The sequence below is a fragment of the Postia placenta genome (assembly GCF_002117355.1).
Source record: "Postia placenta MAD-698-R-SB12 unplaced genomic scaffold POSPLAscaffold_16, whole genome shotgun sequence".
In the NCBI taxonomy this organism is placed as follows: domain Eukaryota; kingdom Fungi; phylum Basidiomycota; class Agaricomycetes; order Polyporales; family Adustoporiaceae; genus Rhodonia; species Rhodonia placenta.
The window spans coordinates 575,572-602,306 of record NW_020169847.1 but is presented as its reverse complement, the minus strand read 5'-3'; the positions used below and the strand labels follow the sequence as shown (position 1 = coordinate 602,306).

At 51.3% G+C, this 26,735-nt stretch overlaps 8 protein-coding genes across 8 annotated transcripts; 3 read left to right on the top strand and 5 right to left on the bottom strand.

Annotated features, from left to right (window-relative positions):
- Positions 1 to 198: 198 nt before the first annotated feature.
- POSPLADRAFT_1076117 (glycoside hydrolase family 115 protein) lies at positions 199 to 4,637 on the top strand (the record flags this gene model as incomplete). The annotated part of the gene is made up of 23 exons (XM_024482889.1): positions 199 to 697; positions 752 to 770; positions 831 to 1,037; positions 1,090 to 1,133; positions 1,186 to 1,198; positions 1,260 to 1,495; positions 1,552 to 1,557; positions 1,618 to 1,740; positions 1,796 to 1,871; positions 1,921 to 1,993; positions 2,049 to 2,057; positions 2,108 to 2,140; positions 2,203 to 2,220; positions 2,273 to 2,577; positions 2,631 to 2,905; positions 2,953 to 2,959; positions 3,018 to 3,080; positions 3,134 to 3,220; positions 3,282 to 3,637; positions 3,686 to 3,863; positions 3,921 to 4,197; positions 4,251 to 4,296; positions 4,349 to 4,637. The coding sequence occupies 23 exons, from the start codon at positions 199 to 201 to the stop codon at positions 4,402 to 4,404; spliced, it is 3,006 nt and encodes a 1,001-aa protein (XP_024334795.1). The 3' UTR covers positions 4,405 to 4,637.
- A 205-nt stretch (positions 4,638 to 4,842) lies between these two features.
- On the bottom strand, positions 4,843 to 6,449 carry POSPLADRAFT_1061089 (hypothetical protein; the record flags this gene model as incomplete). Its single annotated transcript, XM_024481339.1, has 5 exons — positions 4,843 to 4,977; positions 5,046 to 5,211; positions 5,266 to 5,615; positions 5,663 to 5,770; positions 5,832 to 6,449. The coding sequence occupies 5 exons, from the start codon at positions 6,447 to 6,449 to the stop codon at positions 4,843 to 4,845; spliced, it is 1,377 nt and encodes a 458-aa protein (XP_024334794.1).
- Positions 6,450 to 7,771: 1,322 nt separating this feature from the next.
- Positions 7,772 to 9,524, bottom strand: POSPLADRAFT_1049731 (hypothetical protein; the record flags this gene model as incomplete). Its single annotated transcript, XM_024479827.1, has 4 exons — positions 7,772 to 8,560; positions 8,648 to 8,788; positions 8,844 to 8,927; positions 8,979 to 9,524. 4 exons carry the CDS (start codon positions 9,522 to 9,524, stop codon positions 7,772 to 7,774), a joined length of 1,560 nt encoding a protein of 519 aa, XP_024334793.1.
- Positions 9,525 to 11,037: 1,513 nt separating this feature from the next.
- On the bottom strand, positions 11,038 to 11,928 carry POSPLADRAFT_1061087 (hypothetical protein; the record flags this gene model as incomplete). The annotated part of the gene is made up of 3 exons (XM_024481338.1): positions 11,038 to 11,090; positions 11,146 to 11,448; positions 11,496 to 11,928. 3 exons carry the CDS (start codon positions 11,926 to 11,928, stop codon positions 11,038 to 11,040), a joined length of 789 nt encoding a protein of 262 aa, XP_024334792.1.
- A 332-nt stretch (positions 11,929 to 12,260) lies between these two features.
- POSPLADRAFT_1174002 (hypothetical protein) lies at positions 12,261 to 13,789 on the bottom strand. The gene is made up of 6 exons (XM_024488268.1): positions 13,489 to 13,789; positions 13,412 to 13,439; positions 13,226 to 13,359; positions 12,992 to 13,169; positions 12,565 to 12,937; positions 12,261 to 12,497 (listed from the first exon to the last, which is right to left on the bottom strand). The coding sequence occupies exons 1-6, from the start codon at positions 13,702 to 13,704 to the stop codon at positions 12,323 to 12,325; spliced, it is 1,104 nt and encodes a 367-aa protein (XP_024334791.1). The 5' UTR covers positions 13,705 to 13,789; the 3' UTR covers positions 12,261 to 12,322.
- A 2,809-nt stretch (positions 13,790 to 16,598) lies between these two features.
- Positions 16,599 to 18,983, top strand: POSPLADRAFT_1061085 (hypothetical protein; the record flags this gene model as incomplete). Its single annotated transcript, XM_024481337.1, has 14 exons — positions 16,599 to 16,847; positions 16,905 to 17,019; positions 17,083 to 17,100; positions 17,158 to 17,177; positions 17,237 to 17,248; positions 17,299 to 17,364; positions 17,439 to 17,544; positions 17,601 to 17,749; positions 17,802 to 18,030; positions 18,078 to 18,087; positions 18,139 to 18,432; positions 18,500 to 18,586; positions 18,636 to 18,755; positions 18,815 to 18,983. 14 exons carry the CDS (start codon positions 16,599 to 16,601, stop codon positions 18,981 to 18,983), a joined length of 1,644 nt encoding a protein of 547 aa, XP_024334790.1.
- Positions 18,984 to 20,167: 1,184 nt separating this feature from the next.
- On the bottom strand, positions 20,168 to 22,745 carry POSPLADRAFT_1173997 (hypothetical protein; the record flags this gene model as incomplete). The annotated part of the gene is made up of 17 exons (XM_024488267.1): positions 20,168 to 20,389; positions 20,438 to 20,550; positions 20,604 to 20,640; positions 20,703 to 20,825; positions 20,878 to 21,086; positions 21,136 to 21,198; positions 21,257 to 21,270; positions 21,329 to 21,446; positions 21,503 to 21,618; positions 21,679 to 21,700; positions 21,755 to 21,881; positions 21,939 to 22,127; positions 22,187 to 22,207; positions 22,265 to 22,330; positions 22,384 to 22,429; positions 22,481 to 22,561; positions 22,583 to 22,745. The coding sequence occupies 17 exons, from the start codon at positions 22,743 to 22,745 to the stop codon at positions 20,311 to 20,313; spliced, it is 1,587 nt and encodes a 528-aa protein (XP_024334789.1). The 3' UTR covers positions 20,168 to 20,310.
- Positions 22,746 to 23,276: 531 nt separating this feature from the next.
- On the top strand, positions 23,277 to 25,508 carry POSPLADRAFT_1154786 (hypothetical protein; the record flags this gene model as incomplete). Its single annotated transcript, XM_024486884.1, has 13 exons — positions 23,277 to 23,462; positions 23,520 to 23,571; positions 23,626 to 23,762; positions 23,822 to 23,915; positions 23,971 to 24,079; positions 24,156 to 24,210; positions 24,265 to 24,580; positions 24,639 to 24,720; positions 24,776 to 24,911; positions 24,967 to 24,995; positions 25,069 to 25,162; positions 25,198 to 25,272; positions 25,326 to 25,508. The coding sequence occupies 13 exons, from the start codon at positions 23,277 to 23,279 to the stop codon at positions 25,506 to 25,508; spliced, it is 1,548 nt and encodes a 515-aa protein (XP_024334788.1).
- Positions 25,509 to 26,735: the final 1,227 nt, after the last annotated feature.

Below are 26,735 nucleotides of genomic sequence, written 5' to 3'. Positions count from 1 at the left end.
AGGGCACGCACCTGGGGCCGAAGATCTCCCGCACACGATGGGCCGCCGAAATTCTGAGACCCTCCGGGGTCACAAGGCCCTCCTCTGCCCCGGCAGCCGTGCAGAGCACGCGCCCGCCAACAGACACATATAACGCGTGTGGAGCGCCCCCGCCATAGTCCGTTGCCTCCGTTCCAGTCGCTTCCGAAACCACCTACGATGTCTCGACGCTGGGGTGCCGTCGCGTTGCTGGCACTCGCCGGCGGCGCGCACGCCATCGGGCAGCAGACATGCGTCTCATTCGCTCCCACAACATCCTCATTCTCCATCGTCAGCAACCGCATTGCAGCACCCATCCTGCTCTCCGAAGACGAATGGGGCGGCGTGCAGCGCGCCGCCTCCGACTTTGCTATGGACATCCATAATGTGACGGGTGTGATGCCCGGCCTGTTCAACGTGACAGCGTCCGCAAGCGCGGCAAATTTGAGCCTGGCGAGCGCACAGGCAATCATCGTGGGCACACTCGGGCAGTCAAGTCTGATTGACGAGGTGGTGAGCCGGACGGGCCTCGATGTGTCGGCGGTGGAGGGCAAGTGGGAGGCGTTCATGACCCAAGAGGTGTCGAATCCGCTGCCTGGGATCAGCAGTGCATATGTGATGATTGGCGCGGATAAGCGGGGGACGATCTACGCGTTGTACGATCACTCAGAACAGTTTGGTATGTCGTCTTATTTCTAATGAGGCCCAGATTACCAATTGCATCCTGGTTTAGGTGTCTCCCCGTGGTACTGGTAGGTCGATCGCACTCAGAAAGTGGTATAACGACCTGGGCGCGGACTGACGCTTTGTAGGTGGGCTGATGTACCGACGAAGGCACATTCGGAATTGTACGTCGACTCGGCTGGATGCGCACATGGATCTCCGACTGTGCAATATCGTGGTATATTTTTAAACGATGAACAACCTGCGCTGCAGAATTGGGCCATGGTTCGGTTTACGAATGGGACTGGTGCAGCACTGACAGGGTCTCCATTCAACCACTTCTTCTACACAAAGCTGTATGTAGTTATGTGCAGGTGGAATGCAGCGCGCTCATATTGTCCAACACAGGTTCGAGTTGATACTTCGGATGAAGGGGAACTACTTGTGGCCAGGTATGTTGTATCTAACCGGCATTGCGTGCACTCATTGACTCCTACATCATAGCGATGTGGGCCAGGTGTGTATAACATTTTGCTCGCTCTATCTTGTTTACGATCTGATCTTTCGCACACTTCCAGTGCATTCGGCGTTGATGATCTGCTGAATCAGCCGTTGGCCAACTGGTACGGCATTGTCATGGGCACCAGTCATGAGGAGCCCATGATGCGCTCCATACCTGTCGAGTGGGACCTTTTTGGAGATGGCCCTTGGGATTACAGCGTCAATGCTCAGAACATTTACAACTTCTGGGTGGAAGGCGCTGAGCGTGCGAAGCCGTACGAGAACATGTTCACGGTGGGTATGCGCGGTGATGGTATGTAACGTCGTACGAAAGGTGTACTCATTATTGACGAGCGGCTCATTTCACAGGCGATGGTACGTCGGACGACGTGATTATCGATGCGGACTGCCGATTTTGACCACAATCATTATCAGAGCCTCTCGCTGGTGGACAAGATATCTCTTTACTCGAAGGAATAATTGCAAACCAGCGGACAATCCTGGGCAACACCTTTTTAGGCGTGAACGTAACCACTATTCCGCAGATGTGGTGTCTATGTATGCTCTGACCATGTCCGGGTAACGTTCGCAGTCTGACCCGCTTTGCATGTAGACAAGGAAGTCCTCGGGTACTATGAAGACGGAATGATAGTACCTGATGATATTGCGCTTTTATGGACGGATGATAAGTGAGCAATATTCATTGCCATAACAAGTCCTTTACTGAATTTCCTTCAGTTACGGCAATATTGAGCGACTCCCCACACCAGCTGAGCGCGACAGGTCTGGAGGCGCTGGTGTATACTACCACGTACGTTGTGCTTTCGGCTGAAGGATGGACCATAACTAATATTATCCTCATGTAGTACGATTATGTGAGTCGTGTCATCTCACGAACAAAATATTGTAGTTACCGGTGTAACAGGTCGGAGACCCACGTAACTACAAGTGGATTGCAGTACGTTTTAACTGGCACATGAAGCTTGGATTCTCGCTGACTAAGCGTACCATGATCAACAGAGCAGTCAGCTAGCCAAAGTGAGCATCAGTTATTCCTGCACTTTTCGTTCTATGATATATAAGTTCGCAGACGTACGAGCAGATGTCACTTGCGACCGCCCGAAATGCCACCCGGATCTGGATCGTCAACGTTGGCGACCTCAAACCTTACGAAATGGAGATTGAATTTTTCATCACCTACGGCTGGGATACGTCGCTATGGAACACGAACAACCTTGATAGCTTCGTTACGGGCTGGGCACAGCGCGAGTTTTCCCTGTCCACCGAAGACGCGACCACTGTAGCAGGCATCATTGCCAACGTCTCTCGATTCAACTCTAACAGGAAACCTGAGATGTTAAACTCAACGACCTACAGCCTCTACAATTACCGAGAGTGCGTCATTTCGGGCTGTTCCATTGCACTTTCGATAGCTCAGTCCGTCTTAGGGCTGAAAACATGCTCGCAATGTGGCAGGCAACAAACGACTCCGCGACGCGCATCCTTGACACTCTCCCGGGCGATATGCTTCCCGCATACTTTCAGCTTGTCTATCACCCTGTACAGGCTAGCTATACGGTTGCGAACATGTGGATCTCCGCCGGAATGAACAATTTGAGAGCCTCCCAGGCGTTCCTGAGCGCGAACGATTATGCTACCCAGGTGGAAACCCTATTCGAGCAAGATTGGGAGCTCGAGGTCGAGTATGACTCTATACTGGATGGTTAGTGAACAGGATCAATGATCCTACCGATACTCATCTCTTCGTAGGAAAATGGTAAGGCGCAACTGATCTATATGCAAACATTGGACAATCCTAAAACATATTCTCAAAGGGTTCACATGATGAGCCAGACACATGTCATGTACTATTACTGGCAAGAACCGCAGGCGAACACGTATGTGGACACTCACGCTTGCGGCATTAGTGCGAAGGCTAATTGTCGCACAGAATGCCACTCGTCACGAAGGTACAAGCCCGGAAACAGGCACTATCAGGTGCTATGAGGATCGCCCCTGAAGGCACTCAGGCTGCATGGTACGCTTTCTTTCTCATAGACAGACACTTACTTTTCCGCTGAAGATCTCATCCCGGTCAGGCCAGGAGACAATATGTACCAATGCGCTCAGGGATACAGTTGTCCTAATCCGACGCTGTCCATCGACCCATATGTACCAGCAGGCAACCGATACTTTGACATTGGCGCTGGAGGACCAGTCCCCTTCACATTCACAGCGACTAGCAACGCTTCGTGGCTGACTCTGTCCCCCTCGGAAGCATACATCTCCCCGGAGACGCCTGAGACTCGAGTCTACGCGACTGTGGACTGGAGCCAGCTGTCTGCAACTGAGATTGCACTGATCACGTTCAATGCGACGATCCCTGGCCAACCGGAAATGTCATTCACGGCGACGCTCAATGCTAACTACTCCCAAGCGCCGAGTTCATATACAGGTACGGGCTAGCCCATTTGTCTTTCGCTTGGCTTATTAGCCCCGACAGGCTTTGTTGAGGGTGATGGCACTGTGTCGATAGAGGCCGTGCATTCAGTGAGAAATACGTCCGTCAATGGCATCACATGGACCGCTTTACTTGGCTACGGCCGAACGCTATCTGCTGTCACACCCTGGCCTCGCGGAGGTGACGAGCTTAACTTCACTGTCGGGACTGGGCCAAGCATGTGAGTAACGTCGAAATTTTTCAGTCGATCTTACCAAAATACCCTGCATGACGCCAGTGAATACGACTTCTACAACTTCAACACGTACGACGATAGTGGAAATGTCACGGCCACACTTTATATCTCGCCGTCACTGAACGCCCTAGGTCCTGATCGTCCTCTGGCAATCGGGGTCCAGATGGACTCCGGCGAGCCACAGGTTAGCTATTTCATTCCAAACGCGACTCCCGGAGATCTACCAGCACAGTGGGACGGCATGGACGGTTGGGTTGCAAATAATATCGTGACCGTCCCGTTCAGCTTAGAAGCCGAGCCGGGGGCCCACACACTGACAGTAAGTTACCACGTTCTCGAGCCTAATGCGGCATGCTGAGCTATCAATGTAAGCTCTGGATGATTGAGCCCACTGTAATCGTTCAGAAGATAGTGATTGGTATGTTCGATCGCTTAGTCAGTGCGACGAATAATTGACGTCGTACTTCCAGACACCGGTGGTGTGCAGCCAAGTTACTTAGGCCCACCGGAGAGCATTCGCATTTAAATACTGTTAAAAATGGAGCAAGACGACCTCGTATCAATTGCTGTATTGTACAGACAAGCCGCATGAATGCAACGCTGTACTATTCAAGATTCGTTAGTATGGGTGAATGAGTCTACAGGAAGCCATTTTCGTATGAGTTCAGTCCGTTGGGTGGGTGGGAGATAGAGATAATATCTGATGCACAGTGCGTACATAGCGCAGCAAAGAAAAAGATTTCCTAGTGTGGAGCGCAGAAAATGTTGGCTGTTCTTAGGCGCGCGTTCCGGGGTCCACGTCACTATCATCTCGCCTATATGTTTACTCAAAGAATGCGGTTCTGGGCTGCCAGTCAAATATCCTTTCGCTGCGAGGGATTGCATATTCGCTATAATGTCCGACTGGTGCTTGCGCAGAATGGATTCTTCCAATTGTGTGATTTCGGGATATCTAATATAGACTTTAGCATGCGGGTGGTTTCTCAGATAAAACACACCTGTGCGTGAATGCCGTGAAGTATTCATCGACAACGTTACTAGCGTTGAGGCGAGAGGCTAGATCACCCAACGCCAACGCCTTCAACTTGGGCACATTTAACTACGTGTGTCATGGGAATGGCGCCATCAGGATTTGCCAGCGGAGTAAAGATGCATTCATGAGCTTACCATGACAGCGAGACGATAGATCGATTTGGACGAACAAGGAGGCGGTAGGTGTGGATTCCGTGTGCAATAATCCTCGATGAAGGCGCGTCGCAACACTTCTCCCTCACTCCGGAGGGGAGCAAACACGATTGTTCCGTGACACAGATAATAGACGAACGCATGCCACCTTTAAAATAATTCAGCATATGTGGCCCAGCAGTCACTAGAGGGACAAACTCACGTTGGACCAGCAGCACCCTTCACGAAGACGTCTAAAGATGGACTGGGCGCCTCGCTATCGCTATTGCGCGGTGGCTGACGCGCTGGGTCTTTCATGTGTGAGCCACTGGCCGCTGGCGGGTCTGGCGACTTGGGAGTCGAAGATGCAGTCGCCCTGCGCCATGCAGTATAATGCAGGTTGCCGCTGCTTTTGTGCGTATTCCGCGTAGTCTGATGGGTCTGAATCGCAGCAGCGTTGCGCCCGAGGCTCGGAGGCGAGACCTTAGTGGTGTCCCTCGGTCCAAGAAAGGACATCAGGGGCGAGGGTCGTTCGGAGGGCACCCATTTCCGCTCACGGAGCGCGATGACGTCCTGCCCTAATGTCAGACACCGAGCACGCCAACGCGGATGGGACATACCTCCAACATAAACTGCATACGCAGTGTGACGTTAGGGTTTGTGCACAGACCTTGCATGCGATCGAAGTAAACATCCATGTGCGGCCGAGCTTGTGGGGTATCGATGAGCTGGCCGACGGTAGTGAGGAGCATGCAGAGACTCCAGATCTCTCTCGTCTGGATCTTCAACGTTTCCGAGCAACTTTTTAATACACTCGTGCATAATACGCTCCGTAAGCATCTGTAGCTTGAACAGCTCGCCGATAAATTTGATGAGACCAAGACCCCGTTGCTTTGCAGAATAATATGTGCTCGAGAAGAGGTCACTTTTCCCCGTGTCTCGCGTTTCGAACCCACGTTCAAAGTCCCCCTGGCAGCGAATCAGGAGGTATTTCCGAAATAGCTGACCACCGGGAACCGGCGCGCCTGCGGCGTCCCGTATTTGCTCATCTTGTACCCCAGGACTAATCTGTTCCATCATTGTACGGCATAGGCGCGCGTATAACCCAGTGTACATCGGCTCGTTCATCGCTTTCTCGAATACGAGACGTATGATCTGGATCAAAGTGCGCCCGTCGCTTTCTATTTCAGACTTGTTCGTCCAGGCGATGAGCTGGTTAGATGTGGGAACAAATTGCGTGTCCGTGAGTTTGTTTAGCAGAGCGCGAACTTTGCGATCCACCGTGAAGGGGTTCATGATCTCCTCGCAGTCGTCCTCGTCCTCGAAATCGCTGTCATCGTCCAAGTAAGATACGTCGATTGAATGAGACCTATCGATTTCTGTAGATAGACCATCCGAGACTTGCATGATGTCCTGGGGTGCATCGGAGTTAGTAAGCCCTACAAGCTTGGTCAGATTGAACATAGATACATGCGGTGAGACCATGCGCTCACAGTGGTACAAAGTACTACATTCTCCCTGAAGGTCATCCATGTTCCCTCCTAATGCCTGGGGGTCCACAAGACGACCCACATCATTTCCGGATTTGCTTCGGCGAGGAAACACGATAAATCTGAAATCCACACAGGAATCCTGCTTTACTATTGTGTGGTGCAACAAGCGACGGATAAGACCCGATATGTGACATTCGGCGTGCAGGATTATGCGGTTTTCTTCACGAAGTTCTTGACTCTCCTCCCAGTGCTTCTTCCGAGACAGAAGATTTCGCCATCCCCGCCGCATGGTGTGCGGGGTGAATGAGTACGTAGAGGAAGCTTTGAAATACTCAGTACCCCTTGTTGACCTGCCCGTGATAGACCAGTGGATAAGTCTAGTGAACTTGGAAGCACCAGGATAAAACCACACTGCGAGGTAGTTGTCGTCTTTCTCGCGGACCGATCTGAATGACCATGTGATAGCCAGGACCAACGATTGCATGACTCTGTACACCTCCTGGGGCCTCAAGGAAGCTCCGTATGTCTTCTAATGGCAGAATAATCGCATACCGACTGTCAAGCTGCTGCGGTCTGACTCTGACAGACATGGAGAGAGAGAGAGAGAGAGAGAGAGAGAGAGAGAGAGAGAGAGAGGATCTGGCCTAACCGCCGACGATGTGTCGGACAATTCCGGGGCTATCTTGAAACTCCGTTGATAGCCGTTGCGTCACATTGCGGTTGGTGCAATATTTGGAAGACTGTACATTGCAATGATCCGCTTCCAGGTTCTACCATTTTGATGTGATAAATATAATTATTCAGAGGACAAACGTGGTGTATACCGAATTCGAGAGTGGTAGCTGGGGGAGCGCATTTCCTATTATGGTCTTTACAATCTCGTCGCATAGGATTATTACAATGCCGTGGGGTTTGTGGACGGTTTGCAGATGCAAACTGGACTCTGGACCCATCGGTTTGGCAACAGAGAGGCGCCCAGACGTTACCAGTCGTTACGCGTTACCGACAAGTACCAACAAGTGACTAACGTGTGCGGGAATGGATGAGGTAAGCTGTTCTGCAATCGCGGGAAGGCATTCACTGTCGACCCTCGTGGCATTGTCAAGCTGAATCACACCCTCAGGAAAATATGAGAATTGGGGAAACGAAAAAAGGTACATCCTTGATGTATTATATGCGGATGACGCTAGCGACAGAGCGAGATGCAGCAAAAACACGCACCAAACAGCATCTCTTCTATGAAAGAAGCACGAGTAGTTTATCGTTGTCTATCGAACTGCTGGCAAGCCGTGCGCGACGCTCTTCGTCCTTGTCCAGACCAGCGCCCTTCATCATAATTGCCATCAGATCGAAGGCCTTCGGCGCGTCGATGGCAATATCATCGAGAATCTCCGCCGTCGGCATGAATCCCTCCTCGAACGAGTGCGGTGAGCATGAATTCCTCGAGAGCGCGCGGCTGAACAAGCTGGCAACGAGTTGGGCGTCGGCTTCCTTCGACTCGATAGCGGACGTGACGAGTTTGTCTACCAATCGGAACCTGTGTTCCGAAGGCAACTTCGTGAAATAGACCTCCGCTTCGTTCAGGTCTCGGATACTGAAGAACTCCTTCGAGTCTTCTTTGATCATTACATTGGCTTCTGCCTCGGTCATTGGCGGTGCACTCGGTGGATCCCCGCCAGCCTCTGAAGGTGTTGGCGTAGAGTCTGCCTTGGTCTCGTCCGAATTTGGAAGCGTCCGCGGCGCTTCGGGTGCGCCAGCCGCACCAAAGTCGACGCTGGGCTTGCGGCTTGGTGGTCGACTCGACTTGGATGACGCTGCCTCCGTCGCGAGTTCGGGATTCTCCATGAGCTTTGAGAACATGTTCTGTGAACCAGCGCGAGTCATCGTGGATTCGCGGCTCTTGTTCTCCTTCTTGCCCGCGAAGACGCTCGTTGGTCCGAATGTCATGGGTGCAGCCTTTCGTAACTTGCCGAAGTTCGATAAGTCGCAGGCCTTGGGTGGTGCTCGCGGCACGAAGTCGCCGGCCTTGGGTGGTGCTCGCGGCACGAAGTCGCCGGCCTGGGGTGGTGCTCGCGGCACGAAGTCGCCGGCCTGGGGTGGTGCTCGCGGCACGAAGTCGCCGGCAACCGCCCAGCCGTTGGGACCGATCTGAGAGTGATCACCGCGTTCGCCTCTACGTCTGTAACCGCCTCGGGACATACCGAGCGTACGTCGGTAGGTTTCCTTCTCATGTGCAGCCTTCTCTTTGGCAGCCTACAACGCCTCATCATTTACCCAGTATGTGAACAAAGCCGAGGATCTGACATACCTGCTCGTGAATAGCAGCGATCGTCGTCGGGGCAGCAACCTCATTGCGTGGCACCCACTTGCGTTCCCGCAGCTCAATGATATCCTTTGGAAACAATCAGATTCGTGTAGAATACAGCCAGTACATAGAACATACCTGTAACATGAATTGCATACGCAACTTGACGTTGGGGTTCTTGCACCACTCCTTCATGCGGGAGAAATACACATCCATGTGGGCGCGCGCCTTGGGAGTGTCGAGCGACTGGCCAATAATAGTCAGGAGCATGCGCAAGCTCTCAATCTCCTTCTCTTCAGGGTTCTCGACGTTGCCGAGCAACTTCTTGATACACTCATGCATGATACGCTCCGTAAGCATCTGCAGCTTGAACAGCTCGCCGATGAACTTGATGAGACAAAGACCCTGACGCTTTGCCTTCTGCGCGGCGTAGTACTCTTCAGAGTAAAGGGCACTCTCGTCGGCGTTGGGGTTTGTATCAGCCGCCGCCTCAGCAGCCCGGTCCTCAGGTGCCTTTGTGGCGGCTGCAACTGCCGTCGCCTCCTTCGCGACCCACCCACGCTCGAGGTCTTCTTGGCAGCGGTTGAGAAGGTACTTCCGGAAGAGTTGGCCACCTGCGATAGGTCTTCCCTCGTTGTTCTTGATCCCCTCGTCCTGAACATTGGCGCTGATCTGTTCCATCATCTTGCGAGACAGGCGCGCGTATACCTCGGTATACTTGAGGTCGTCGATGGCGTGGTAGAACACAAGGCGAGAGACTTGTACGAAGGTCCGTGCATCTCTCTCCCCTTCTGATTTGTTCGCCCACATAATGATCTGACCAGCGATAGAATCGAAACGTTCCATAGCCAGCTTGTTGAGCAAGCCGCGCACTTTCCGTTCCGTGACTATGGAATCGCCATCATCAAGACGCGACTTGTATCGGGGAATGCTATAAGGAACCCATCGATTGGCAGTTGGTATTATGGGCCGGACGGTCTCATTTGGCGATCCCGCAACATGGTCATCGATCCCGCCCAGAACATCCGCGTCCCCTCTGCGACCTGCATGATGGGAACCACCAGATAGATTGGTGTCGCGCTCGTGGTTGAGGGTCAACATGGAATGTGAACAATGAGTGCTTGCGTCCTGGGTATTGGAGGCTATAACTTTAACATGAGCCCTGTGTCAATCAGCGAGCCCTATCACCGGTAGTACACACCTCTCAGTGCGACTACACTTGTTCCCAAGTGGATGAGACAACCAACTTCGAGGACGATGGTTAAGGAGTCATCCAACGTGATGCGAGGGCCCCTCCTGCGGATATGGTATTAGCTTTGATGAAAGGCCTCATGTACCTTCGGTAGACGCTGCCTCGACAACTATGAGAAAAGCAAGACTATATTGGTAGAAGTTATACATTTGATGCACACATGCCATGAGGCTTAGAGAGTAGTGGTGAAACCATATATACTTCGAGAGAAGACCTACTGTATTCCTAAAGCTGTCCCATTACCGTCGCGACGATGTCCTATGTCCATTATCCACCAATCGCCCGTATAATTTCAAATACAACCGAGCCAGCGTATGAATATTTCCCGCTGCTTATGTCGGATACGATCTCACTGGTCGTACTGCAGGTTTTCACTGCATTCCACTGTGATTTGAGGTAGTCCAGCTCCAGTTGGCGCACTTCCTCAAAACTAGCCATAGTAATAATACGTGAGATACAATTCGTTTCCACAAAGCGGAGGACGCGTACTCAACAGAACATCGGCTGAGGATCTCGGTCATAACGCACTCAGGTGTGAGCCGCGACTTCAGGTGAGCCAATGCAAGCTTCTGAAGCTCGGTCATCCCGAGCTAGACATGTCGTGTCAGAGCGTGCTCGGGGTCGCGCCCAGTCGAGGAAAGAGAGACGCGCACCTTGCGGGCCAAGCGGTACATAGACTTGCAGGAACATGGCCTTGGTCTACGCGGCTCCCACTGAGTGATATAAACCTTGATGAAGACAGCTCGTCTATTCCCTTCGCTACGGAGGGGCGCAAAAACGACCGTGCCAGTATATATATATAGAAGAGGAAGGCGTGCCATCTGTTGTACACAATGTCAAGAGCTTCACACCAGCGGTCACATTCCATGAAACTTACGTATGCGCCGCCACCCCGATCACTCTTGTGGCGGGCAACTGAGGGGCCTGAGACATTATGTTTCGGAATTAGAATGCCTCGAGCATATCGTCTTCCATCTTCACTGGCGTTCGCAGGATGTCTACGAAGTGAGCATTAGATTTTTGCATATAGCTGGATTTGTGAAACACGCCTACCGATGGCGCCTCTGGCCAGAATCGGCGTACGGGGCCTGTCTGCTGCATTGTGGGCATAAGCGTAGTCCAACTGTTCTGATACGCTCAGACCTCTTGAGGGAGTAGGAGTTCCGTCGTCGGCCATACGTACATCCTCTTCCCCTTCCTCATCCTCTTCTTCTCCGCTTCGAAGTCTGTTGTTCACTCCATCCTCCCAATCGCTGTCCTCACCCAGGTTATCCTTGAGCATGCTGAGCAGTTCATTGGGCTCTGTTTCGTCCGGGTCCTCCAACAAATCAAGCAACGTGTTCCTATTCACGCACCCTGCCGAACATCAGTGCACAACTTCACCGCAGACGCCACATACTCACAATCTTCGAGCGCCGGACATTCGGCGTGCAGCGCGTCCATGCGGACCGCGAAAGTTTGCTTCACCAACGTGTCAGAAGATAGGTAATACGCCTCGAACGCGTGATTCACCACTTCGCCTCCTGCAATTGTATCCGTCAAAACCCCGAGCGTCTGTTGCGAGTATATGCTCGGTCCTGGGGGCGATTGAACTGTGGCATGAATCACGACGGCCTTATCTCTATACAAAGGCCCGTCTTCGACCCAATGTTGACGGAGAGACAGCAGCCCCGAGAGCACCAAAGAATCGCTCCCCCATGAAAAGTAGCCAGAGACCCATTCGTCGAAATAGCGATGCTTCCCGCAGAGAGACTCACCCACCGCGCTGAAGAGGATCTTGCGGGAGATGTGATTATCCTCTTTGGTCTCGAGGGAGAGCTCGAGGGAAGACGTCATCGTCGATCTCTCTTGCTTCGATTTGAATCCACCAGCCAAGTCCCAAGGTAATGCGATCGCGCATGCGGCGACTGAGGTCTTCGTGTATGTATTTCCCGATGTCGTCCACGCGGAAGACTATGTGGAGATGAAAGTCGCTTTGACTGATCCTGGAAGCCATCAAGTGGTGACGCCTCCACCAGTGTTCCCAGTTGGCTTTGTCCGCGCGGTCAGAAGTCATCAAAGAGGTACAACGACGGCTCGTTGGCCCTTGGCTACTTATATATATGCCGCGCACTGCGTCGATCAACAAGCGTTTGCCTCGATTGGAGAACAAAGGGCCGTCCGGAAGTGTGTTGTGCCCGTGGTCAGCTACGATTATGCCAAGACAATACGATACTTAGATGCAGCACAACTACTCGACAGCCCTCCTCATTGATCGCAGCTCGTCTGTCGTCAGGCCCCATCGCTCCGCCGCCTCTTGCTCGGTGTCTGCCTTCGCGATCTCGCCCTCGATGTACGCGTGCAGCGCGCGTTTTTGGTCGTCGGAGAACTTGCCGTCGCAGGTCGTAGTGTACGTGTGCAATGACCTGCGGGTGCCGATGCGTGAATATGAGCAAGAACAGCACGCACATCAGTTGGTAGCAGCACACGCACCTCATCACTTTCTCGTCAAAGTCCGCGTCCCCCTCGTGTTCTCCGTCCACGCCGTGTGGAGTAGGAGAAGTTACCGCGGACACTAGGGCCTGGAGCAAGCCATGCTCTTCGAGTGCTTTGAGTGTGGCAGGCGAGGTAGAGAAGGACGATGGGTTTGCCAGCATCGCGGCATGCGAGTTCGGGTGTACGGGCTCGCTTGGTGCGGAGGTCTGTGCAGACGGGTGAAGTGTGACGCTAGTGCTGGTGCTGGATGGCCCCGTGGAGGCTGAAAGAGAAGGGGGTGGAGTGGGCCTCGCCTGAGGGACAGGTTGTGCTGGAACGATCAGTGAGTTCAGGAGGAATGCGGTCTTCCGGCGAACAGTAATATCAGGATCTAGAGGAGCAATTGGTCGGATCCTGCTGGAGGCACGAGTACCCCTGGGCATACCTTCAAGTGCTGCCTTCAAGATCTTCCAACCGCCCGCCTCTTCAAACTGTTTTACTGCAGGGGCGTTGTGTTTCAGAAGGCCTGATAGCGCATATATCGCCTTTGAACGCAGTTTTCCTGACTTTATCGAAGGACCGAGGAAGGAGAGCAGCGCTGGCATCGGCGATAGTGCAAGATACTGAGGAAATATTTGAATGGCATCGCGTTCAATAGGTGCGCAAAGGACATACTCACGGATGCTTGTGCCGAAGGGTTATTTTGCACTGCAGTGCCAGCGATCCATAATGTCTGCATCTTTATGGAATCCGTCGACGAGGGCGAGGTGAGCAGCCCGTGCAATGTCTCCCACATCTTCATCTTCTCGATGTCTGAACAAAGACTCAAAAGGCTTAAGTAGACAAGGGAGACGCATAAACCCACTGTTAGCGTTGTCAATTTGTTCAATAAGCTGCTGTGTGTTAATGAATCTGCAGCAGCGTGGAAAACATGGCACTCACCATTTCGAAGTTGTCCAGGGATTGTATTCGCTCGTCCTCATCCTTGCGCTCGTCGACTGCCGCCGCCAAAGCTTCTTGCATGAGAACGGAATCCGGCTTCCCCAGGATTGCATCGATTACTCCTGGGTCCAGATCCTGGCGAGGTTGAGGAGTCACAGGCTGGCCATTCTCGTCGCGAGTAGAATGCTCAATACCCCAGCGTAGTAGATTCTCCATGTCTATCGAGTGGTTTGTCAGATGGGCAGGGATTAGTTGGCAGTGCAGACTATTTTGTGGGAGCTGGTTCTAGTGCTACAGAGAGAAAGATGTCGGGAAGTAGGATAGCAAGAGGTCCTAGCAATACATAGGTATATTTGAGGGGAAGATGCTCGAAGCTTCAAGCCGAGTCGCGAACTAAGCGCTGGCCGTGATCAATCTCTGGCCATCACCGAAACTCTCTCTGGCCATCACCGTAACTCGGCATGTTGCGATCCACGTCAAAATCCTCAGATGCGCGCTTCGCCTGCGTTTTTTCTGTTCGACGACCACCTCCCTGCTCAGTCACTTCTGTAAGTCTTTGCTTCGATGTTTCTCAATATATGTGATGATATTCTTTACCATTGCATTATATCCGAGATCTACTCCATGTGGAATCCTTTTCATCTAGTTTCAGCCTTGGCTGATCACGCCGTGCTCATTTTTTTATACTTGAGTTGATGTGACTGACGCCTGTTCGTATCTTACAGGTACAAGGATTGGGGAGACCAGTGTGTAGGATATGGTGAGTACATTGCTTTCCTATGTGTATTCGTCGCGTTCCTTGGGATGATAGTCTTTCGATGGGCGGACACGAATGCACCCTGCCTACACCAAAGTCTCCTAGTGTACAAATTGGAGATGGGTTAGGGTGCTTGTTGAAATGCATCGAGTACCTGATTCTTCATAAAACTTCGTTCATCGTAGTAAAGCAATTCGCTAATGTTCATCTTCCTCTAGGTCTATATCTGTCAGCCAAACAGACACGGGTGGCCTGTCTACGTCTCATGTATTCATGTATATCTTTCAATATATTCTCTGTTCTTTATCAATATCGCACTCCTTCCAAATATTGAGGGTTTCGCGATCAAAAGTATCACGTTGTGTACCGCTCAATATTCAATGTTGATGCGCACGTACTCATCCGCAGTACATGAATATCGATGTGTACTCAACGGCACGGGTTGCTTTTGCGCCTCTCAAGAAGTCACACTCATAAAGCCAGATTACGGCAAGCGCTTCTGCTGCCATATGCGCAGACTTGGGACAGTCGGCTCGTCCACGGTACACTCGTATTCGGTCGCTGCCTTCTCAACTTATCTGTCAACTCGGCCCCCTTTATTACTTCGCGACAATTGTTAATGTATTCTCATGCGAGGTCGCCAGTGGCAGATCCGCTCAGCACCATGAAAACTGCCAGCCTTAGCATAGGTTTCCTCGGTGCGCAAATTGTACCATAGCATATGCCAGCTCACAAATGTGTACACAGGAATTAAGTCTGCTTGGAATGCCATCTATCAGATGAATTCCGCAGGCCTTCATGAGCTCTACTGGTGGATGCCTTCCCGCAGGATCTGGACGGTTTGCAGATGCATACCGAACTCTGCAACAGACCCTTCCTCCAGATACAAACACGACAATTCAGACACATCGGCGTCTAACAGCACGGCAACAGTCGTTTTCGAAGCCAATTAGATTAGCCCCGTTGCCAACAAGTTTTGAGGTCGATTCTATCCTGCAATCGCATCCAGACCTCTGCGGGAAGGCATCCAGTAACAAAGTGCGGGTCAGGGCCATGACAAGAGAAGTGACGAGCGCGAGCCTGTGAATGCGATGTTCTGTCACAAACGCGCTACTGATCCATTTCAGACTTGCGATCGCGTCCATTGTGGCGCAGCTTGGACTCAAACACCAGTCATGAGATTACGACACCAGCGGCATCTCTGTATCTGTACGCTGTACGGCCAAAACTAGCGCACAAGGTCGGACTTAGGGCTTAGAAGGCTGAACGTAGCGCGGAAAGTGTGGCGCACCTCAGCGGGTTTGCCCCAGGTTACAACCACGACCAGCAACTTCAATCCGGGGACGTCTACATCGACCATCTGAACTGGTCGCCGCTGCGAATAGGGTAAAGCTGACCCTGGTGAGACGGCAAGGATGTTGATACCCTAGACACGCCTGGATTCTACGTCCACCACCGCTCTCGCCTTTATGATGGGCGGCCGTCTACAATGGCGCCGCTGGACCCATTGCGGAGAGTTCCCAGCTGTCGCGCTCGTTCTCTGGGTAAGTCACCTCTCTGAGTCATGTATCGGCCCTTGCTCATCGTTGTCTCTGGGTGGGAAATGCATCAGGCATCCAATGGCACGTTCAGTACTGAAGGCAGTCTGGGGTAATGTCTTCGCGGGGTGGAGGTCCTACTAGGGAGAGCCTCGGCGAGACTAGTAATATCATGATCTGACCGGATCGTACAGGAGCACACAATGATGTACGGAAGCGGCCGTTGGCGCCAGCAGAACAAGAGTGCAGTTGTGCCCGTCTTCCAAGTAAGCTCAATTGCTAGTGGTTGTTGGATTGCCCCTGGTTTCTCTCCAGGGTTAGTGCTCTGGGCACCATACACCGCACGTTCCGGCGACACTCCATCATATGGCCATCGCGAGTAACGGCGTGTACAGGGTGAGGTGCTAGTTACGTGACCCCAAAACACCGCGCCCCTTCTTTGGCAGGTGCTGCTTTGGCTGTAGTTGGGCTGTTCTGAGCGTACATCCTGGTTGCATCATGGTAATGACATACTGTTAACGCTGCAGATACGTCATACAGGGTTTTCCGAGACTGAAAATGACGAAAACAGATCCGTGTTTGGCCCAGCTTGTAAGTTGTGGCCAGCGACCACATATGCTTTATAAGGTATAAAACGAACGTACCACACGCGGTCATGTGATTTAAGTACTACCATGTATATTGTACTTCCACGGACTGCGCAACTGTCAATCGTAATTCGTATAGCCTGAGAACGAGGCCAATCCTCCAAAAATCACACGAAACGCTACCTCTGTCGCGCGCAGCTCCCTTGTAGCAACTCTTTCGAGGACCTCATGTTATCTTTGACTGCACACGACATACCATGGGCTGCAGGCGCTGCCCTACTCGCTTGGGCTGCCTATAAGATTGGACGTATCCTACTGCTGCCTTACACGTCTCCCCTACGTGGCCTTCCTGGTCCTCCGGCATCAAGCTGGCTATTCGGGAATGTTAATGAACTCATGGGCACTGAGGACTTTGCACTGTACAGCGAATGGCTAGAGAAATACGGCCCGACCATGAAACTCAATAGTTGGTTCAAAGTACTCCGGCACTTCAAGTAAACATGACGATTATGCCCTTGCTGACATGCCGCTTAGATACCAAAGCTCTTCACAATTGACACACGAGCTATGAACTATGTCCTCAGCCACTCACAGGAATACCCGAAACCGGAGCGCTCACGCCATAACCTTGTTCAGATCCTTGGTAATGGTTTGTATCCCTCTATATGTTAGCTTGAGACATGTCGTTTATGGCGCATCGCTATATGTATAGGCCTTGTGGTTGCAGAAGGTATGTCTCTGGGTTACTCTGTCTTGTCTTATCGTAGAAACATTTATTTGTCTATAGGGGAGCTTCATCGTCGAGAAGTCAGCATTGATCTCGTGTAACACAACATCTCGCACTAATATATGGCGCAATCATACAGCGAAGGATCATGGTGATGATATCCCTAAGTACTGACAATACATTGCTGACCTAACCACATAGAATCCTGCATTTGGCCCGGCGCAGATCAGAGAGTTGACGGAGATCTTTGTCGAGAAATCTCAGCAGGTGCGTATGATCTATAGCGGGTTTCCTTATAATACTTGCCATAATCCTTCTCATAATCTGATTTCGACTATCAGTTACGAGACATCTGGTGGAATGATGTCGCTATGCGTGGCGGTTCCGCGCGGATCGATATTCAAAGCGGACTGACGAAAATGACACTGGACGTGATTGGTCTTGCAGGTATATCCATCATGTACGTGTATAGCGTGTACATCCACCCACCATTCGTCTCTCAGGCTTCAACTACGAATTTAACGCACTCAATCCCGACGGAAAACCCAACGAGCTCAATGCTGCCTTCGAAGTGATGTTCGAGTACCTGTCTAACCTCAGAAAAAGCTACTGGCTCATCATCCGGTCTCGCTTTCCGATTCTGCGTTGTATCGTGAGTCTATTTCAATGCCCATCAAGCTAGCTGACAGCGCCGGTGAATGCAGCCCGATGGCTATTCCAGGCGCACTGCGGCCGCTCATAAAGTCACCCGGCGAATCGGACTGCAGCTCATGGCAGAGAAGAAGGCTGCTTTGAAACAAATGGCTCAATCAGGCGAGAAGACCGCCGGGACTGCATTGAAGAGCCGCGACTTGCTTACGCTGCTCATCAAGGCGAATACAAGCCCCGATATCCCGGAGGACCAGCGGCTTTCTGATGAAGATGTCTTAGCCCGTACGTTGCATCATGTCATCTTGGTCGCATGCTGATATTGTCTTCAGAGGTACCAACGTGCGTTTCATTCACACTTGTTGGCCAGAGCATCAAATGAAAATGGCACAGATTCCTCGTTGCTGGGCATGAGACGACTAGCAATGCGACAACGTGGTGCTTATATGCACTCGCACAGAGGCTGGATGTCCAACGCAAGCTGCGCGAGGAACTTTGGGAGGTTCCAGTGGATAACCCTTCAATGGACCAGCTGAATGCACTTCCGTATCTCGACGCGGTGATTCGTGAGACCATGCGTCTCTATCCACCTGTCGTGGCGGGCATCCGCATCGCGAGCAAGGATGATGAGATCCCCCTGGCCGTGCCGTACATGGATGCACATGGACGCATGCATGACACTGTTCGGTACGCACACTTGCGGTTGCATTGCAATGTAGCGTGTCTCATGCAAGGAGCTGTTCGTGGCGTGTAGAATTGATAAGGGCACAACGTTCCCTATTCCGATTCTGGGCGTGAACATGTCGAAGGCACTCTGGGGAGAGGATGCGCGGGAGTTTAAGTAGGCTGACGGTACTTTTGATTCTCGACATGTACTTATGGACCTGTAGACCGGAGCGGTGGGAATCCGTCCCCGAGGCCGTGCAGCAAATCCCGGGCGTGTGGAGCAACCTAATGACCTTCATAGGCGGCCCACGCGCGTGCATCGGGTACCGCTTCTCGCTCGTTGAGTACGTGATCCAACCATACAGCTTGAAGCTGCAGCTCACCAATAGCGCTTTGGACGCAGAATGAAGGCACTTATATTCACACTGGTGCGCGCGTTCGAGTTCGAGATGGCAGTCCCCATCGAGGATATCACCAGAAAGATTGGACTTGTTCAGCGGCCGTTTGTGCGCAGCGAGATGGAGAAGGGTACACAGATGCCGTTGATTGTCAAGCAACACGTGCGATTATAAGATGCTTCGCAGGTCGCCCCATCTGTGGGTCGTCTAGCGCATTGATCCAGCAGTCATAGTAAATTTTGTCGTCGTTGCTTCACATGGGATGTTCCTGTGCAGGAGGCGCATGTGCAATTAGTTGCAACCATCATCACAGTGGGAGTGCCCGCTATTTCCTTACCCAGGCGAGTGCATTGACGTGTACTATTGGGTGCCATGGTGTCGCGAGCCGCCAACGCGCACTGGTCTCACGACAGTCTGCAAGAGCGCTGGAGGACTACTCGCAGACTTCCGGAACAGTTATGTCTAATCCCACATTAATTGTTGCGACAAAAGGCCTCTTGAAGAAAGAAACGTGAAAGAGACGTCAAGATGTCCATACACTAAAGCTGATCTGCAAGCATGATGTTCTGCACGAGGTATCCACCACAATAAGCATGCCAAGCACAGCGCGATGATTGAATATCCGTCTATGTGTACATTCAATGAATATTGCAAGTATTTATGGTAAACTACACTTCCGTGGCAGCGCGCATTTTGTGAATTCATTTTGCAACTGTGCGACAGGGATGTCAAATTAATTTTGACATAGAGTGCATCACAGCCAGACATCATTCATACGCATTTCCTCACAACCCAGTTAGAGGAGCAAGAAATCCTGAATTTGAGATGTATTGTCGTATCGAATGCAGTTCCACAAGTCACCCAGGAGTGTGCATTGCACTTACCTTTATTTCGGTAAAAGACGTCAAGGGACGGGGTATTACTTTACCGGCGAGACCCAGCAACATGGTGTATCAATCGTGGTAGTTTCGATTAATGTGTTCTCAGACATTACCATCGGAATGGACGAACATCGGTGCGACTTATATGCTGGTCATCGCCGTGTTCGTCTGTATTGTCTTTTACTTTCATCCTGAGCTTCAAGCTGAGCCTCTACCAGGGGTCGCAGGATCTGCTCAGTCATAGAAGGTACTATATAGCATCTTCTCGCGTTATCAATATTTGAATAGGGCGAATCACAGACGTTCACAGAACGCATAGTAATATTATACGTAGTTCTAACTTAGTGAAGACTAAGAGTTTGGCAACGTTGCCTGCTCGAGACGCAGCCTCGGCCATCACCGATTTAACGCGATCGATCAACACTCACCCGGCAACTTGCACATGTGCTACAACGAGCTCGTGATGGGCTTGTCGTTGACCTCTCGAAACCAGACTCTTCTCCGTGCGCTATTTCACTCTCAGACGAACTGCAGGCTCTATGGAATCTATTAATCGATGGAGCGATTCATGGCTGCCCTCTAAAGCCACACTAACGAATGGTACCAGCTAGGCCAACTCTTCACTCTGCTGAGTCATGGACTAGTCTCACAGCCTCCTGTGATCGCGGCTTCATGGTTACTTGGAAGGGCTCAGGGAAGCTGACGCGCTGTCAATTTTTGATGTGACGTGAGAAGTGAGAGACTCACATGAAAAAGCCCGAGTCGAAGAGCTGATTGTGGATCGGGATTGGCTTTCCTTGCTCATCGACACTCTGCACGATGTTAAATACATGCAGGACGCTCGAAATAACAGCAAAAAGCTGATGTTTTGCTTATCAGTTTGTCTATCGCGGTAATGGCCGATCGCGCTCACCGTGTTATCCGAGAAGAAACGTCCAGGACAGAGACGCCTGCAGTATAATGTAGGTGAGTGGAGGTGCGACATCCTCATGAATTTTCAGATATAGCTGACCTGCCGAAACCGAAAGCCACAATAGGATCCTTGACGTTGGGGTCGATCTGTCCATCTTTGATCCAGCGATCGGGTAAGAAGGCATCTGCGTTCGGATAGTCCTCCTCATTGTGCTGCATGGCCCTACAGATAAATCTCAGATAGTAAGCTAGCCGCGATTTTAAGAGGAGCGTACCAAGAGTTTCCAATGACAATAGTGCCTTTCGGGATGAAGTAGCCATTATAGACGTCGTCCGCAGTGGTAGCGTGTGGGTTGCCGAGAGGGGCAATGCCTGTCCAGCGGATGGTCTCTTTCAATAGAGCGTTGATATAAGGCAAGTTTTTCCTGTCCTCAAAGTCGGGAAGACGGCTCGAGCCGACAACTCGATCCAGCTCTTCTTGGGCCTGCCATGCCAATGGGCCTCAAATCTACTCAGTGGCGGAATCAGCTCACCTTTTTCTGGAATTGCGGATGAAGAGCAAGGGCCAGGAAACAACTCCTCACAGCAGCGGATGTCTGTATAAACAATATAAACAGTATGAACATAAATGACATCTGACACGATGAGACGCACCGAATCGTTCCCAGCTGGTCAACAGTACATCAATGTCAGCTTGACAGTCGTGCGGCAGACATGAAAACTAACCTCCGTAAGTAACGCCTGCTGCGTTGCGCGATATACGCTCCATATTCGCCCTCTCTGGACCGTCGGGAAGCTCCTCAATCAACTTGCTCGCAAAGCACACCTGCGCAGAACCAAGACGCTGTACGACGTGACGTCAGTATCTGCACAGTATTATGAGTAAGAATGCACACTGACGAGCTCTTTCTTGATTGTCTCCCAAGGACCCTCCATCATCTCGTTTACCATACGTCTTCCTTTCGAAGCCCAACGCTGGAAACCGGCGCCAGGGAACCATTCCGGGATGTACTTCACTACAAACATAGCCAACTGTGAGCTCATCTTATAACAAAAAAGGATGTGGAATGACGAACTTATTGGCAAAAAATCAACCAACTAAATCACAACAGTTCAGGCGACAAGCTTGCGGAAAGTAGGCGAGTGACTTACGAAAGACCCGGGTACGCTTGCGAGTGCGACATACTGGATAACCTCCTCCGCGCGTGTCACCAGCTCGTCATGCGGGTCTGCAATAGACTTGCCATAGGTCACGTCGAGGATGATGGATGCGGTGACACTGGGTTTTAAAGGTCGTCAATCAAACCGCGATCTGTAAAGGCTTTCGACGACTCACAACTTGGACTGTTCGTATAGGCTCTTAGGATCATCGAGCAGCCTGCTCAGCATTGCTCTGGCGTGCTTGATCTGTACGGGAAGATACTGCGAGACTACGCTTGGGTTGAAGTGTTGGTGGAACACCCGACGGTGCGTCTTCCAGTCATCGCCGTACGCCATGACCGTGAAACTGACATCCCAGCCCATTCTGACACACACGAATTAGCTATACCGGTACGGATAGTGGGTTTAGCACATGTAACGCACAGCTCCTTCAAGAAGATCATCCTATGCCAAATCGGACTGTCAGGTGTCTGCATCGCTTGCAAGGATAAAAGAACGCACCGTGGCCTATCGCTGTAAATTGCTCCACGCTTCTCGAATGTATCATATGCTGGCTTCGCCGTGTTCCTGATCGCCTACATGAGAAGGCGCTCACTCTTGACATGCTGACTTCCACTCACATGATAACGACCTTCGTACCCAAAATATCGACCGAGACGATGTCCCCTGAACGCAAATGTGAGGAAATCAACCATAATCTGAGCAATTCCCACTGACCGTACTGCTTCGCCCACTCGCGGAATGTGAGCCAGGTTGCTTTCTGAGGCATGTCCAGCACATTCCCAATGATAGGATACCCTGCACCGCAAAGTCAATTACATCCTCGATCGAAGTTCCGCGCCTTGAGAGACATGCCTTTGGGACCTGGGGGCATAGGAAGACCAGCAGGATTTCTGCGGCGCCATGAGAGCCACTTCCACGCCCACAAGCCAGCGGCTAAGAAGAGCGGGGAAAGAAGCAGCTGAGCAGCAGACACGGACATCGTGAGAAGACGAGATGGGTGGCTTCGAGGTGAATACCTGGTATTATATAAGGTGCTAACGAGCCGTCACGAGCTATCACAGGGGATTAAACTCCATATTACGGTGGTTGATGCCATCTACTCCGTGCACCGCAACGTCAGTCCTAGTCAGATCTGTGTCCGCGGTTGAATCAACATCCGACTACCCCGGTGCGATGGGGTCCTGGGCGTTGTTCAAAAGATATGTCCGGCATTTGTCAAGATCGCTGGATCGGTCCAACATTTCCTATCAGACTGCGACCTTTGAATAAGCGCTGATCTGGCGCTTTCTTGGCCCGATATCAATCTACATACTTTTGATACATTCGCAGGCTGTCTCCTTGCTGGAGTCCAAGAGATTCACCGGGTCGGAATGCCCCTTGGAGCCTAGCAATCTGCAATTCTAAAACATGGTTGGCGGGGAGGGTGCCGATATCACACAATCGACTACTTAGCGGTGGTGTTGTCTCACGTTCCCACCGCCTCCAGCTCTTCGAATCCTTCGCTGCCGCGATGTCTGTTGACGAGTCGAAGTCCGCTCATGCTTCTGTGTCCGATGAAGTAAAAGCGACCATTCCAACTCTTGTGGACGTAGAGACTATCCAGGTTGTTGACTTGGAACGTGACGAGAAATGGGCCTCCAATCCTGCCAACCCTCGCAACTGGACATTGCTCAAGAAATGGATAGCAACGTCAATAGTGCGTCCATTTTCCCCGAAGTCGCACTCCATATAGTGTCGAGCATCGCTTTTTCAGATTGCTCTCTACACATTCCTCCCGCCTCTGGGGAGCAGTATGATGGCGCCAGGTTCGTGTTTAGACATTACTCCGCTCTTCACCTCGCATAATTATCTTGTTCCAGGACTACCCGAGATCGCGGTTCAATACCATATCACGAACAGCACGGTGCTCGCCCTTACCTTATGCATTTTTGTTTTGTCCTTTGCGCTTGCTCCTCTGGTGTTAGCTCCTCTCTCAGAGCTGTACGGTCGTGTTTGGGTGAGCCTGAGCCAATGTTTGTGTTCCTCCAACTGCTGCTGCTAATTCGCCCATGCCAGATTTTGCATGTTTCCAATATCGCCTTTCTGGCTTTTAATCTGGGCTGCGCGTATTCGAAAACCACAGGAATCCTAATTGGATTCAGGTTCTTAGGTAGGATACGCTTGGCATCTATTGCCTGACGCTGTACTAAAGAGATTCCCATTAGCTGGTATCGCGGGCAGTGCACCGGTCGCGATTGGAGGTGGCGTGATTAGCGACTTGTTTTCAGAGAGTGACCGCATGGCGGCCATGGCAATATACACTCTGGGGCCTCTGTAAGTTTGTCAGTTATCAAGTGACTCCTTTACTTACCAGTCCTCTCCAAGGATCGGCGTAAGCGCGTTTGCCTAGACCAGAATGTCATATGCTGATTGAATTGCTCTGCTACAGCCAGTCGTTGGCGTACGTAACCGCGTTCTTGTCTCATATTTGCTATCTCACGCTGGAAACCTCCTTCTAGCCTATTTGTGGGGGGTTCATCGTGCAGACCGTAGGAATCAAATACGTCTTCATCGTGATCGTCGCCTTCTCTGGATTGTGTGCCCTTTTGGCCGTTCCTTTCCTGCGGGAGACCTACGCGCCAGTCATCTGGCGGAGATTGCAACGATCCCAGCAAAGTGCCGATCCAGAGAAGGGGCCAGTTGCACCCGTCTCTTCTGGCCCCTCCACAAATGACAAACTCCGGTACATGTGGCTCAATCTCAGCCGCCCGGTCGTACTGTTGTGCACCAACCTAGTCTGTTTCATGCTGAGTTTGTACATGGCATTCGTCTCCGGTGCGAATACATCCATCCATCGTACACTCTGCATGACATTACTCATGCTGTCCCGAAGGTATCTACTACCTCATGTTTGCTACCTTCGGCTCTCTGTTCAGCGACTATTATGGCTTCGGCCCTGGAGTTGGTGGGCTGACGTAGGGACCCCTCCGATCTTGTCTCGGCCACCAACGTTAATGTTTGACATTACAGATACCTCGGCCTTGGAATAGGTTTTATATTAGCTGGCGTCTTGGGTGCCAAGCTAGGCGACAAGATCTATCAACATCTAGCTGAGAAGAATGGCGGAAAGGGCATACCTGAACATAGGATCCCGTTACTCATTCTGGTAATCATCTCCTCTGCGTTTAATCGTGTACGTCATGCTCACAGTATGGCATCAGGGTTCCATTTTCGTGCCTATAGGCCTGTTGTAAGTCTTTGTCGACGAAGTGGGACTCCACGGAGAAAAAGACAAGGTTTTGCTAATCGACACCAATCTGCAGCTGGTATGGATGGTCTGCTCAGGCCAAGATTCACTGGATCATGCCCATTATCGGCACTGGGATATTTGGCTTTGCATTTATGATGATCTTGTGCGTACAATCATACTATTTTAATTCTTGTCTAATGAGATGTCCAGCCTACCAATCCAGCTTTACCTGGCGGATGCCTTCGCATACGCTGCTAGTGCACTGTCGGCGGCATCGGTATGTAGATTAATTCACCTATATGCAGGCCAAATGGCTCACCCATCTTGAAGTTTATCCGATCTACTTTCGGTTTCGCATTTCCTCTGTTTGGCCAACAAATGTACAACGCCCTTGGGGTTGGTGGCGGTAACTCGCTACTCGCAGGGCTTTCCATCGTGCTTGGAATACCTTTCCCTATTTGGATATACTTCTATGGCGAGCAGTTGAGAATGAGAGGGAACGCCACTCGATAATGGTCACGCTCGAACCGGAGCGTTCGTATTAAACTGTTTATTACTCCGTGTCAACCTAGGCTTCTGCTACAATTTATATAATATCTCCAGTGGTATCTGTACTGTGCACCCCCGACCTTAAACGACTAAGACAGAATAACGCGCGGTCGCGAAAGTTGTCCTCAGGGACGACGAGAACGAGGTACTTTGTTCTGTGCGCTAGGTGTAAGGGAAGACCTTGAAAGGTGGTACTCATAGGAGGGAGCGCAAGCGGAACAATGTTGAATACTAGTATGGAACCCTTGTGCTTGAAATTAAGCTGCCTTGAAAATTGCAATCGGGAAATCGCCGACAATTGGAGACATCACAAAGAAAGAAAGAAATCGAGCCAACTTGAAGACGTCCCTGGTGCCCCAGTTGTTCCCGCGATTGGAGTGATTATTCGTCGAGTCGAAAAATTGTCGCGGCTTGCGCAGATACGGCCCGTATATCCGCCTACGCAATCAGGCGCAATTCTGCCATTGAGATAGCAGTCGGGCGCTCAAGGATGCCTCCGACCAAGACGCGGACGAGGAGCCAATTGATGGACCTGACTGCCTCTTTCAGCCATTGAATGATTTGTGATTTGAAGTATCCGCAATGGGAGTGATGATCTAGTATGTTGAATCTACTTACAGATAGACATGTGTTTTCATATTCAATACTTGCTAGTGCCAACGCCCCCGCTAGTACCATTTCGTGACCGACCCTGTATGTCTCTGAAGTTCAGGGATAGCATGAAGCCTAGCCATGAATTTTCGGCGGCAATCAGAAGTGAAATTAATGGCATTGCCAGACGTCAATATTTCAGTATTCGGCTCGTCACCGCCCGCTGGCTCTCAGATGGGGATTATTCCACGTTACGCTGCGGTCTGCGGATCCTCATTGTCCAGGTCCACTTAGACGTGGCCATCAGAGATCAATGACTTCTGATAGTTGTCCTCGCGAGGCCTCTCCATTGCAAATGACTTGTTTCCGCTCTCTATGATTGATTATGAATCCGCCAAGCACGCAGCGGACCAAGCGCTAAGCAAGCCGACAGAACATAAGCGCCGCATCGCCCGCAGATCTCGGCACAACCATTGTAGACCGCTTTTGGCCCAAAGGGCCAAAGGACTTCCACTCCCCGACGCCGTAGAATATTGACTCACTGATGTCCCGCAGTGGGACGACACAGATTGCGCTTGCCGGATGGATTTGTTGTTTCCA

Bases quoted from the DNA above. Each gene is read 5' to 3' on its own strand.
- POSPLADRAFT_1174002 (XM_024488268.1), bottom strand. From the start codon at position 13,704: ATGGAGAATCTACTACGCTGGGGTATTGAGCATTCTACTCGCGACGAG. The intron at 13,360-13,411 runs GTGGGTTTATGC...GTCTTTGTTCAG, and splicing joins ACAAATTGACAACGCTAACA to ACATCGAGAAGATGAAGATG. The intron at 12,938-12,991 runs GTATGCCCAGGG...TTGCTCCTCTAG, and splicing joins CTTGAAGGCAGCACTTGAAG to ATCCTGATATTACTGTTCGC.